Source organism: Schistocerca gregaria, chromosome 11 (genome assembly GCF_023897955.1).
Source record: "Schistocerca gregaria isolate iqSchGreg1 chromosome 11, iqSchGreg1.2, whole genome shotgun sequence".
NCBI classification, from domain to species: Eukaryota; Metazoa; Arthropoda; class Insecta; order Orthoptera; family Acrididae; genus Schistocerca; species Schistocerca gregaria.
Window position 1 is genome coordinate 29,735,039 of NC_064930.1, and position 14,874 is coordinate 29,749,912.

At 40.8% G+C, this 14,874-nt stretch overlaps 1 protein-coding gene across 1 annotated transcript in view; it reads left to right on the forward strand.

Annotated features, from left to right (window-relative positions):
• Positions 1-14,874, forward strand: part of LOC126295086 (zinc finger protein 492-like) — a 90,023-nt gene that overhangs the window by 51,535 nt on the left and 23,614 nt on the right. The window contains exon 6 of the mRNA XM_049987346.1: positions 6,644-6,681. Coding sequence (XP_049843303.1) covers positions 6,644-6,681 — 38 coding nt within the window. The remainder of the gene's footprint in view (positions 1-6,643; positions 6,682-14,874) is intronic.

Consider the following 14,874-nt stretch of genomic DNA (forward strand, 5'->3'; position numbering starts at 1 on the left):
AGTGTGTATGCACCAGCTGCTGCTTTCATCTTAACCCAAAGATGTAGTGGAGGCATGTCCAGCATGACTTACATCCCAGTGGTTGGTGTGCTACTAATTCTGCCTATTGTGGCAAAGCAGGCCAGTTTGTGCACCTTAGCAAGCTCTTTAGCTGCAGCCTGCTGTTGTACATTCTTCCACGACACTACGGCCCCATAGGAGATCCTAAGTCTAACCACTGCTGTGTGTGTCCAGTGCATACATCAGGATCTTAGGCCCCAGTTTTTGCCACAAGGCCTTCTGGTACTCACTAGAGTACAATTCGCCTTGGAGCAGATGCTCTTAATGTGAAGGGTCCATTTTAGTTTCTCATCTAAGATTATCTCTAGATATTTCACTATCCCCTTCACAGATAGAGTTTCATCGAAAAGCTTTAGATGTGCTTCTTCATGATTGGTACCACAACAGTCTTGTTAGGATTAACGTTTAGGTCCTAGGTAATGTACCAGTCTTGCACAATGTCCAGTGCACCTTGTGCCATATTCCTAACCGTGTCAGCAAATTTGCCGGGTATTACTATGACAAGGTCATCTGCATATCCGTGACAAAAGCATTGTCTGTAATTTAGTTCCTCAATGCATTCGTTCTCCAGTAGATTCCACAATAAAGTGGACAAATCTCCTTGTGGACAACCTCTAGTGGTGTTAACAACTATTTTTTCATTCATCATGTGGCCTCTTCCACTAAGCATGGCCCTAGTCCACCTACATATAGTGGTCACTAGGTCATGCACCTCTGATGACCTAACCATGGAAGCAAAGGTTGTGTTACTAAAAGCCCCCTTGACGCCCAGGAAGATGCAGAGGGCTGTTTCTTGAAAGGAAAGTGCTTTCTCCACCCTCCCAACAAATAGTTGGAGAGCTGTCTAACTTGATTTACCTGGTTATGTGTGTTAGTTTGGATGTAGAGGAGCCCTAGTTAGCCTCCTCTCCCCAGCATGTACATTAACTCGACTGATTGGTCTCATATCCTTGGCCTTCGTATGATCAATTCTCCCTGGCTTTGGAATAAAGACAACCTTCACTGCCCTCCAGGCATTGGAAATGACTCCCACTGCTAGGCTAACTCTGAATAACGTGCAGAGGACTCTTTTAAGATTGTCTCCTATTTGTTTTAAGAGAGCTGGAAAGACTCCATCTGGACCAGGTGACTTGACCGATTAGAATGTTGCCACCGCCCATTGGATTTTACTGAAATTGACACACGCCTTCGCTGATTCCCAGTCCTCTCTTTGAGTGCCTGAGAACCATTGTCTTTCAGAGGTCACATTTTGCTCTATGTTATCCGCCAGAGCATATTGAGGAAAATGAGTTTTGAGGAGCAGTTCCACTGTCTCATGTGCTGTCTCTGTATTTTCCCCATCGTCCTTCCTCAATTAACCTCCTGGATTAGTTGGTAATCTGGTGGGGATTTTGTGAAGCCTGGCTTGAGATAAGCACCTTCCCATGCTGGTCACTTTAGAACCTTACGAAACATTCTGAGATAAATATTACATTAATTATTAGTGAAAACATGATAAATTGCCATCATATACAACTGTTACAGTAATTAAATACAAGGAAATATTTCTATACAAACAGACGTGTCATATCAGGTGAGATTGTAATTTCCTGCTCATTTACATGGTGCTTTAGGTTACTACTTAGCACTTACCAAGATTGAATTACAACCAATTGAACTTGGCACACCTTGATCACACTGCATAATAGTTAATTTGTCAAAAAAGTATCTAGTACACATTTGATAAGGATAAGGGTGTAGTGTAAAATATGCTGTCTTTTGGTGTATGGAATTGTGGAGTACATTTAGCTCTGGTCAAATTAATTGAGTAGTTCTAATCAAATTGCAGATACCTTGGATCCAGTAGAGTTTCAGTCAAACTATGTATTCACTGTACAGTTTGTTGTATTGTTTATGCTTGTGGCAGTTTTGTCTTACATGTAGTACTATTTAGCATTATTGTAATCAGTGTTTATAAAATTAATTAATGAAAAACTATACAGGACTCTATTTAACTCCTGAAGTTGGGCTGCACAGTTTGAAATAGTACTGTTGAATTCAATTTTAGTGTTTTTCTATATAATATTTGTGAATAATATTTTGTAGCTGGAAAGTGACAAATTAGCAGTTGGCTATGCATCTGATTTTTTGAGAGATCAGTCAGAAGAGTTAGAATATTTGATTTGTTACATCCTTTGTTTATTACTGTCCCTCACTAATTTTGGCTGCATTCATCTTTTGTTTGTCAATGAGTTTATGATTATGTTTAAATGTGTGACAAAAATTCTACTTGCCATCAAAGCTATGACCTTGGGAAAGTTCTAAAATTGCTTAAAGATTCAAGTGCAAAAGTTACATCAATGTGAATTTAAATACTGCTTCACAGTTGTCGGCCTTTTCTCACAGGAAAGTAACCCCAATGGATAGTAGGTTATGGGCATTTCTCTTGACTTAGAAGGAAAATAGTTCACCAGAGCAAAATATTAAATGTATAGATTTTCATGTTTCAGTGTTAAATGGGAAATGTTCAGTGTCAATCAATCCTGTGCATTTGATGGTAGATTCATATTACTATCTCACGTATAATATTTGAAAGTTTGAATGCATGACAGATTTTCAGTTACCTTCATTATTTGTTCAAATTAATTTCCAGTGGTGCTTACAAAGACTTGCAGTTTATAAAATTCATTTGTTGCTTCAAAAAATTGCTTCCAAATTGAGAAGTGTTATACTCAAATTTAATATAACAAGTCCAGTGTTCCAGTTAAAATTCCCGGTTGCCTTAAAAATGGCCATATATTCAATGCTGCAGGAAATCTATTTCTATCTAATAACATTGGAGTCAATTTGCAGAAGAAATGCACCAGTGGAACAAACATGTTACAAGGATTCACAAGCTTTGTTGAGATGTTTCTCTTGGAACACCAGCTGATTGCGTACAAATCATTCTGTCCTTCCTCCACTCTCTTCAGGGATGACCTGACCTTGGTTTATTGGTTACTGTTGTTTCATGTTTTTGCTATTGACTGTGCACACTTGTTTGTGGTTGTGATATGCCATAGTCCCTAGAAGTACTCCCAACCTTGAAGACATGCAAAACAGCTTGTCTCACATCAAGCAAGTGTTCTGTTTTGCTATACTTCTAGTTCTCTGCAAGTAAACAATCACTGAGTAAATACCTCAGTCATGTTACTGGATACCATACCATCAAGGCAAGTTACAAACTTTCGAGCTAAAGGAATACATATGTACATTGTTGTTGTATGATCTTATTTGTTCACTAGATATGTAACAACAGCAGTGTGCAGCCCTTGACGGAGTGACACTTGAATGCATTGCTCTTTCGTGACTGCATGCAAGCAGTACTGACAGCATAACACCACCACTGCAAAATATTTCTGATCACTGCTGTAGCCTAACAAAACACTCCAAATACTGTTATCTGCATATTTGCAGAGTCTCTTTGAGCTGCTTGCTGCAACTTGTTTGCAGTACATATACGATCACTATGCTTTACTGAGAAGGTACTACAAATATGGAAGTTTTTTTTTTCATCATCAATTACAGGCCAGCTAAGGTTTTACATTTATTTATGCTACTCCTTCTTTTGTACACATTTTTCTTTCCACGCACCTGACGTTCAGTTTATATCTTGTCTTTTCTGGAACTTATGCTGTGGAGAATTTACCAACTCAATCCTGTTTCGGTATTTGGTTTGGTTTTAAATATCTTGCTAATTTATACAAGTTTCTTGTAGGTCTTTGTGCACTCTTGTAAGGCAATGAAATTTTTTAATGGGTTTAGTACTGCTACACAGTTTTTCTTTTCAGTGTGCTAAGACTCATGAACCATGTATGCCAAATGTTGTCTCCAGTTATTTTCCTACATATTTATCTATACTTCTGCATTGTTTCTGAATTTAAATGTTTGTGGTGGTATTCCGTTTCCTAATATCTTTTCTTTATCGTAATTTTCACTATCTTTTGTTGATTCTAAAATTAGTATTTGTGATACAGGTGTTTATTCTGTGTGATACAGATGTGTATTTTGGCCAAATGACTGCCTTGCAAGTTGGAAGTTCTGCAATTTTAGAGAATGAATTTTTACTATAAACATCTTCTGTTAACTGAAATGCAGAGTCCATCTTTTATAGTCTTCCTCTTGTGGTTCCATTTTCCTCACCATTTGGCTACATGGCTTCTCATAGATCCTGAAATTTGTGTTCCCCTGACCCTCCCACACTTTGTATTTGATAGGGATGTTGCAGTCCTGTAGTTACCCATAACTGCTTCACTGCTGCTTATCAGAGGAGACGAGTAGTCATGCTTTTCCTACTGTTTTTCTTTCTCTCTGTTCTGTGGTTCCTCTACATTGTCAGCATTGCTAAATTATCTACAAAAGTTGAACAAACAATTTTGAAATTACCAATTTTCTAACCTAGTTAGGTAATAGTAGATTCTGACAACTGCTCCATCTGTTCAATCTTCACTTTTCTAGTATAGTCTGAAAGAAGAATGGAGTTAGTACATGGCCTTGGCTAAAGTCTGTTCTTATCTCAAATGAGGCTGTACTTCTTTTACGAAGACCCGTGTTGTCTTCTGTATTTCAGATTATCTAAGAATTTTGACATAAAGCAGTCTTGCTTTATAGTCATAAGCCTTCTAAAATGTTACAGATGTGTTCCAATAGTATTTTGCTCCTTTAGTCCTATATCAATTTGGCCTTCACAGGACCATCCTGTCCTAAGCCATCTCTGATATATCTTGTATTTTAGAATTCTGCTGTTGTCTCCTTGAACTTTTCATGGAATTTCATTGAATCTAATGTGAACATGGTTGTCAGTTATTCAAGGCCAAGAGTCTTACTTTTATTATTCAGTGGTAATGGTCAATTTCAACAGATATCTATGTCTGACTCTGGAATTCATCACCTTTTTGGAATTGTGCTTTGTTACTGGCACACAAGCTGTCTGGTATTCTCAAATCATATTATTGTTGTCCTCGTATCTTTTTAGTGGTGTATGCTAAATGTCTTTTTCTTTGCAGTTTTCCTTTTTTCTTACATCTAGTCAGGCAGACATTCATAAATGAAAACATTTTCTACCAGGACTGATATGGAATGTACTTATTCAAAATTAATTTGGCAGTTATACAATTCTCAAGTAGTAGCTCAGTGTGATGTCTGAATCCTTTATAATTCCTTTTGAGGTAATACTTTCCTTGTGTTAACCATGTTTACAAATTCCATTTTCTTAATTCCATTTTCTTTACAAGATGGGAGTCTTTGTAATCTGTATGCCTAGAAATTTGTAGTACTTCATGTACTAATTTCTATCAAAGTCATGTCATACTGCACATCTTAATATCCACTCCCCAAGCACTAGGCATGACATTTAATAGCACTGACTTAGTTCATAGTAAGCTGTCACTTGAGTATGGCATAACAGTCAAAATTCCAGTTGTGAATAAATTCATTTAATAGCAGTTTAGGCAGATAATGTTCTCATCTCCATTCTGTGCTAGTCTGAGGATAAAAGTTAAATCTCTATGTTTTCTTCTGGAACTTCATCACATGCTTCTCAACATTGTTCTGAGGACTGTTTAACCTTCTGCATTGTTATCCTGATCTATTGGTGCATGTGCATTAATTATTGTGTACCTCTCACCTAAATATTGAATTATTGCAGAGGTAATGAAAAATTTGGATTTTGGATTGTTTGGGGGAAGAGGCAAAACAGCGAGGTCATTGGTCTAATCAGATTAGGAAAGGATGGGGAAGGAAGTCGGCTATGCCCTTTCAAAGGAACCATCCCGGCATTTGCCTGGAGTGATTTAGGGAAATAATGGAAAACCTAAATCCGGATGGTCGGGCGTGGGATTGAACTGTTGTCCTCCCAAAAAATTTTGTACCGTTTGCAACATAATTACCATTTATGAATGCAGAGCCTAGTTCTGTAGTAGTTTCACGAATTTCTTCCCTGTGTTCTCCGTGAAGAATCTACATTCCCCGATTGTGGTATTTCTTCATCTGTGAATGTGATATTTTGTAATACCAATTTTAACTTGTCCATTTACAATGTGTGGAACCATTTTGAGTTTGCCAATATTTATTAATGTTTGTATATTTAATGGTCCAAGCCTGTATGTGTCACTCCCCACCTCTACAAGTTGGTCTGGGCTGCCCAGAGCACATAGGTCTAAATGTGTCACTTACGATGATGGATTCATCTGTCGTTGCATGATAGTTTTCATAACGGAAAAAAAATGAAAGAAAATTTTACGCAAAGTGTAAGTGCATAACAGATTAAAGATGTTATTGGTCACTTTCCTTTATGAAGTGTGTAGTAGGAAGTATGGCCACAACCAAATTAGTGGCTTGTGTAGTTATTTACAGTACTGAAGACAGTGAGAAAATGGAGAATGAATTCTTACTAACATTCTGTTTCATTAACTGCAACAGCTTATCATGTCCTCTTTAATAATATTTTCAAGCCTAACTTACAGCATTTTGTGGACCAATCACATGTTGGTGGGCGTTAATAGAATTCTATGTATTTACTGTCTCATCAGTTGTAAATCACTGGCCATTTCTTCAAATATTTCAGATGGAAACCTCAACAAGATATGCATCTGATAGTGCAAGGTAAGTTTTCATAATTCACTGCAGAACTTTTTCAGAAATATAAATTTTTGTTTATTAATTGTGAGATTACTTCAGTTATATTATGCACTACTGTAATGATTCATTAATACTATTCTTTGCAACAACCATTATGTGACTATTCCTAGATAAATAGAGCAAATGTCTGACATCCATACAGGAAAATAAAAGTTCAGGTGGCATATCAGCAGCTGTATTGTGTTTAATGCAGAATGTCACATGAAATCACTGAAATTCAGCAGATTCATCTTGATGGGCACAAGCTAATATCATACTGCAGTAGAACAAGTTAGAAGAAAGGGTGACTGGCTATATATCCAAAAATTGGAGCTGATTTCCAGCCTTTCAGATTAATGAATATAGTGTTGAACACCCCTCTCAATGTGGTGCCACAGTGGTGCTCAGGTAACGCACAAGCTTGTAGTGGTTTACAGGCCACCATCAAGAAGAAACATAAGTAGCTGCTGCCACTTTCAGTAAGGCTGTGAAGACTTCACTGGCGAATCCTCATTATCTTTGTTTCTCCTTCGTCTTGGTGTGTTCCTGAAGGCTGTCTCATTCATTAGACACATTACAGGTGACAAGGTAATGCATAATAGGCAGCTCCAGGTCAACGGGTAGGGTTCTCATGTACCGTCTGATACAGGTCAGGCCCAGAAGGGTGAGTGCCTGAGCTATTACCTTCCCAAATGCCAATTGGTCCCTCTGTCAGGAGTTTGGGGGGTGTGACACGAGGTGCGAAAATCATTTACAGTGGGTAAATCCCCCTCTGAGGGGGTTCCCAGTTGGAAAGAGCATGCCATTGGAGATGTTGGCAATCATGGGGGATTCTTTTGCAATGTATCAATCGCCATCTTAGCATGTGTCTACTAAACATACACAAAAACATAAACAGAATGAGGCCATAGATTTGAAGGCCATCCCAAATGCACCTTGGTTCCTCATGGTATCACGTACTGAAGACAGTCATTTCTTTGCTACCGTTAATGCATGCCTTGTTCTGGAAGTTGTTGCAGTTGGAGGGTCTGAAATTTTTCTCATTTATGAAAAAGATGGATGCAAACTTAATGCCCACATGCACCCAAAAAAAAAAAAAAATGCTTCAAATGTCTCTGAGCACTATGGGACTTAACATCTATGGTCATCAGTCTCCTAGAACTTAGAACTACTTAAACCTAACTAACCTAAGGGCAGCACACAACACCCAGTCATCACGAGGCAGAGAAAATCCCTGACCCCGCCGGGAATGGAGCCTGGGCACAGGAAGCGAGAACGCTACTGCACGACCATGAGCTGCGGCCTCACATGCACTCATTTACTATCATTTGCCCGAGTAGTTTTTGTCTCAAAGATTAAAGGAGGCTGTGAAGTAATAGGGTCCAACCATACATTCCAAACCAGATGAGTTCATACAAGTGTCAACGTTATAATAAAACGTGTATCCGGTCAAAACATGGCCGAGTGTGTTATTTTTGGCAGAGATGCTCACGAGGGCAGGTGTTCGCCTCCTCTCTGCTGTATCAATTGTAATCCAGTGAATATCGCAAGTGTCTTGATGAGCAAGCATCCAGGAGATCTGATTGAAGGACATGAAACCCCACCCTGTCACCTGCAATTGTTAGCTAGTCAAAATCCGTGCATTTTACCATTTGGCATTTACAGTACCATTTTTGCTATGCCGTGCGTAACAGAGGATATGCCCACCAAGACTTCCAACATCAAGTCAGTGTTGCAGTAGTGAAATCACAAAGGTCACAATAGCATCCCTGTCTCCTACTACAGCTACGCAACAAGCAATCAGATCTTTACATTTGGTGGCGAAATCATGTGCTACACAACTGTCAGGCTGAAAGGACAAAAGCAGTACTCTTGCAAAGACTTTCTACAGCTAAAAACATACTCTTCATCTGTCAACTAGAAAGTTCTAAGAACTCTAACAAAAACAAATGGTCTTCTTCCCTGACTTGGAGATCCACTTCAGTGGTGTTGGCATATGTACCCTTACCTGGCTGACCGCCATTTTGCTGGTGCCCACTGCCTACCGATTTTCTGCCGTGGAATTCAGACTGACCCGGGGAGAGTGCCAATATGGTTGTAGATCTCATGGAACAGGATTCACCAGCCTCTTCCCCCTGTAACCGTGGATTTTTGAAGGCTGGCTCTCAGCAGCCACCAAGGTAACTAATCTTCATTTGTTCTCTCTTCCCCAATCCCCATTATGACTTCTCCTATGGAAAATTAATGGCATTAGATCCCAGGAGGGATTACAGCTGCTCTTGGAATTGCAGTGTCCGCTTGTTTTCTGCTTCCAAGAAAAAAAATTATCCTCGCAACCCATTTGACCTTTCATGTTTCTTTCTGGTCCTCTGTGACCTTTACCTCCAAGGATAGCATTCCACCTCATGTGGGAGCCATGCTGGCCATCCATCTCATTTAACATGCGACTGCTAGCTGTTGCAGTCAGCATTGCCCTTCCTCATTTCACCTTTTCTCTTTGCAACATCTACACCTCTCCCATCATTTGGTGTTACCAAGTCGGACTTACTCTAGCTCATTGGTCAACTCCCTCACTCTTTTTTGCTGCTAGGCCACTTCACTGCCCACCATCTGCTTTGGGGCTCTTAGAGAACCTGTCCTCTTAGCTGACCTTCTGAATCATCTCTTACCACTAGAGCACCCACGTACCTTTCACGTTCCATGCACATTTCTTACCATTCGGACTTCTCGTTGTGCACTGTCAAGCTCGCCTGTCATCTTTGGAATGTGTGATCTTGTAGGACAACTATCCAAGGATTTGCATCCAGTAATCCCTAAACAGCTTTTAGAGTTTAGCCAAGAGACAAAATCCAATAATAAGTTAACTTGGCAATACAACTTAAGATCATTTACAAAAACCTTTAAGAATGATTACAGTTGGCACCATAAAATCGGAAAACATTAAGAGCACCAATAAACTAAAAAACATTAATAATAATGGCAACTTGGCATCATAAAATAAGAGAAATTTATTCTGCAAGAACAAATTACAATTGTGCTTTAAACGATTTTACACCTGAGACCAAGATCCAGTAATAATTTAACCTGGCATTGCAATTTAAAATCACTTATATAAAAGAACTTTGAGAAAGATAATGGCACTTGGCACCATAAAATAAAAGAAGCGCAACACACAACCAATAAATATAATAACAAAATAACAATTTGATACAACCAAAGGGCAAGGGCAACTCCCATCACAATCACAGATGACCGAGCTCTCAAACTTCAGAGCCGTCCAACAAAAAACGATCCCTGAAATAAGTGGTGAGAGCCCCCTGACATGGCTCCCACAACTGCCCATCACTTATACACCTTGGTTATGTTCTGTAACACTCGACAGATAATATCAACACAAGATAAAATTCAAAAATGAAATAACAATATAACATCCCGATAGCACATGATAACCACAGCGTCGTAAACTCAAGTGCTCTTAACACGTGCCAGAAGACAAGACACACAAATCTTAATAAACAAAACAATAAAAGCGAAGCACACATGAATAGACAAACCACAGTCTTAGAAGTGCCATAACAATACCAAACGCGACTATTCCACCAAGTTAATAATAATGCTGTGGCACAAACCAAATTGAAGAGATCGTGTTGTTCAGGTCACAGAAGACCATATATACTAAGCAGAAGTAATTCACTATGCATATACTGTCCAAAACCGCCTTCCTTAGGCAGACTTTACCTAACACGTCAAATGCCAAATATACCATACATGAACGCAACTCCGGGCAGGTAACAGCAACCACCTACATGAATTCCTTCAAAAAGGAACATACAGGCACCACCAAAGGTTACGCTGAGCAGACCGGGTGGGTAACGACCCACTCAGCGGTATAAACAGAAGATACTCCAGTTGAGCAAATAAATTAGTACCAATGAATATCGTAATGTGCCTCACACACACACACACACACACACACACACACACACACACAGAGCATAAACTTCCAATTACGCCGTCCCACATCAGAGTGAAGTTCAGAAACCACAGCTGGAGCTTCCAGCAGAAAATCTGACGAGCCAACCGAGCTCACCCTAACCTGGCAGATGACTCCAAAATTTAGCAACTAGTTGTCTTCGGGCCAGAGTATCACAGGACCCCACCGGACCTCCACATCGGACAGGCAGGCAGAACAAGTACTCCGACGCCAATTAATCACCTCCACATGGCCAGCACAATGGCGAATTGATCCACCCCAGACCACTCTGCTCATATTGCGAGGTACAACCACCTTAGCGCTAGTCACCAGCAGGTCAGGCAGAGCAAACTTCACATTCTGTGCAATATCCAGAACCCGATTACCCTCTCACTTTCCGCCAGCCACTACGAACACACGCCAGCGACATATAGCAAATCACCACCGGAGCGCCACCCGCACTAGAACAGCGAACTATAATCGATAATAGCGCGCGCTCTAAACAAGATCACAGGATAGCAGCACGCGCTGTATCAACCTGGAATGACCCATTCCCTCTGACACATACTCAAGTGATCACTTCCTGTGTGCTATCCATGCGCTGACTCCTTCCCCACCTGAGTGCAAATCCAATTGGCAAATTTCTACATCTACATTATACTCCGCAAGCCACTTAACGATGTGTGGCGGTGGGCACTTTACGTGCCACTGTCATTATCTCCCTGTCCTGTTCCAGTCACGTATGGCTCGCAGGAAGGACTGCCGGAAAGCCTCCGTGCGCGCTCGAATCTCTCTAATTCTACATTCGTGATCTCCTCGGGAGGTATAAGTAGGGGGAAGCAATAATATATTCAATACCTCATCCAGTGGTTTATAAACCAACTGTTTTTTGGAGGTACATCGATGATACTTTCATAGTCTGGCCCCATGGAGAAGAAAAGTTAATGGAGTTTTTTCATCATCTTAACTCCATCCATCAGAATATTCGATTTACCATGGAACTAGAGAAAGATGGTGTCCTATTCCTGGATGTTCTGGTTAAACGGAAGAGTGACACTGTTTACCGTAAGCCGACTCAAACTGATTTTTACCTGCATTCTTCCAGTTGCCATCACCCATCCCAAACCATGAGTGTACTTAAAACCCTTGTGCACAGGGCACACACGGTGTCGGATGCAGAGAATTTGCCTTACGAACTTGCACATTTAAGAACGGTGTTCAGGGACAATGGTTATTCGACCCGGCAAATTAACAGGGCCTTCGCAACTAGAGCCAGGAACCGGAAAGTGGATAAAGAAGAGAGTGCGCCAGCCAAGTCTCTAGCTTTTCTTCCCTTCGTTGGTAATATCTTTTTTTAAAATAGCAAGGATTCTAAATACTTTCCATCTGAAAGTTGTTTTTCGTCCGCCTTCTAAGATTTCAGATTTGCTGGGTTCGGTGAAGGATGATCTGTTGCTGCGGAAGACGGGAATTTACAAAATACAGTGTCAATGTGGTATGGGCTATATAGGACAGACAACACGTATTGTGGAAGAGCGTTGTACAGAACATCAACGTTGCACTCGTCTACTGCAACCCAGTAAATCTGCAGTTGCGGAACATTGTATTTCTAACGGACATTCAATGGAGTACGACAAAACTTCGATTTTGGCCACAGCAACAACTTTTTGGGACTCCATTATTAAAGAATCCGTTGAAATATGCATTGCTGGAATTTTAATGAACCGGGACAGTGGTTACCAATTGAATAATGCATGGAATCCCGTCATCACAGAAATTCTCTTGAGACGAAGACGCCAGAAGACATCGATACCTATAACGACGGCACCTGAGTTTCGCAGTTCCACCAGCGAGGGCGCTTTTGCTGGGCGGTGTGCTCCTTCTGTCTCCGCGACTGCAACGCATGCGCGGCAGTACTATCAGCGCACTATATAAGACGGAACGGAGAACGTCCTCGTCAGTCCTCGTTCGGCTCACCTGAAGATGGCTGGCAGTTGTCCAGCCGAAATATCGTGCGAAGAAGTTTACGACGACCGGCTGCAAGCCCGAAATCTATTTGAACAATTGATTCGCCGGGAAAATTTCAAATTTTACATAAAAGCATGTTCTAAAATTGTAGAAGAGATCGATGTCAGAGAGATATAGGCCTATAGTTTTGCGCTTCTGCTCGACGACCCTTCTTGAAAACTGGGGCTACCTGTGCTCTTTTCCAATCGTTTGGAACCTTCCGTTCCTCTAGAGACTTGCTGTACAGGGCTGTTAGAAGGGGGGCAAGTTCTTTCATGTACTCTGCGTAAAATAGAATTGGTATTCTGTACGGTCCAGTGGACTTTCCTCCGTTGAGTGTATTCAGTTGCTTTTCTATTCCTTGCACACTTTATTTTGATGTCAGCTATACTTTCGTTCGTGCGAGGATTTAGAGAAGGAACTGCAGTGCGGTCTTCGTCTGTAAAACAGCTTTAGAGAAAGGTGTTTAGTATTTCAGCTTTACGTGTGTCATCCTCTGTTTCAATGCCATCATCATCCCAAAGTGTCAGGATATGCTTTTTCGATACACTTACTGAATTAACGTAAGACCAGAACTTCCTGGGGTTTTCTGTCAAATCGGTACATAGAATTTTACTTTCGAATTCACTGAACACTTCATGCATAGCCCTCCTTACGCTAACTTTGACACCCTAAGGCCTTTACACAGCTGTGATGACCACGTAAAGTATCTTCCAAATGTTATCCTTATCGCCGAAGAATGTTCCATACTGTGCACTTCAAGTTTACTGTAGTGTGTCCTGGTCCCTGGTGGACTGAGGCATGCAGCGATATGATTCGCTTGCAGAGATATGCACTCCACATTTTGAGCCATCGTCCTGACACATCTGCTAGAGGGCTGGTATCCTCTGTAGTCCGTACATGTGGGGCTTTAGAAGCTGTCTGCCCCATTTACTAGAGGAAGTTTTGAAAGACAAAGTTGTCTCAAGGTTTATATGGTTTGACTTGTCAACACATTTATCGACGAAAACGGGTTGCCTGAATGCTCGTCCTGGGTATCATTGCCTTTGCTATCCCAAGTAACCACATTATGTAATCAGCCAACAGGCGTCTCAGCTCCATTTTCGCCAATGATTTTACACTCTGTTACAGTTCCACACAAACGTGTCTCCTTTTGTGGCGTCTTCAGCGTCGTTCCTATCTTCTTTTCTCGTCAAGCATGGACAGTGGCTTTCACTTTTCCACTGCCAAAACGTTTTGTATGAATATTTGGCTGCGTAATAAGTTTCTTACACCACCTTCACATCTTGCACCTTTCGTTCTTCCGCTAATATCTGACAGGAAACTTACTTGGTCCTCCCATGTATTCTTACCTGGCTGTACATGGTACCCAGTTCCTCAGTGTCCTACATCTCCTAAGTGGTACTTCCAGGGGAGCGGATCAGACCACCCTCCTCCATTTTTTTTAAATGCCATGCCCATTCATAACTAGACTGTGGGTGTTTAGTTCATTCCTGTGCACTTCTGTTCATCATTTGCTGTCTTAACACACTCCACCATCATGGAATATGTTTCACCACTGTTGGCTTTTATGCGAGCACGGCTGAGAGTCTATGCTGAAGAACTAGTCATACTGGCAAGATGTCCTCCTCAGTGGATAGGCATGCCGTTTCTCTTTCATGCCTGACCACTCTTCTTATTCCATGACTCCCTTGCCTTCTAGTTTGGGTAATGCCATTCATATCAGTTACCTCGTGGAGTTTACTTTTGGCTTCTGCTTTGCAGCTTAACTTCACAGTACCTGCCATTTTCCTGATGGTTGTGAACCCTTCGCCACCTTGGCTTCATGTAGCAGCCCATATTCATTGTGGACGTCATTTTCTTCACTTTTATAAGCAAGACTAACTATACGAAAAAATGCATAAATAATATGGACTAATCTGTCGTCAAGGTACAAAATTAATTACTATATTACACTCTACACGAATTTTACTGACTGGCAGTTGGTTCACCAGTTGGTAACTCAAAAATTTTATCAGTATTATGCACCATCACTTGTCCCTCTGAGAAACCTAGTAGCGATCCTATTAAATATTTGTGACTGAAGTCCGCAATGTGTTCTGTTTCTATCTTTGACTTAAACATATTAACGTTTGCCTTACCGAGCGAGGTGGCGCAGTGGTTAGCACACTGGACTCGAATTCGGGAGGACGATGGTT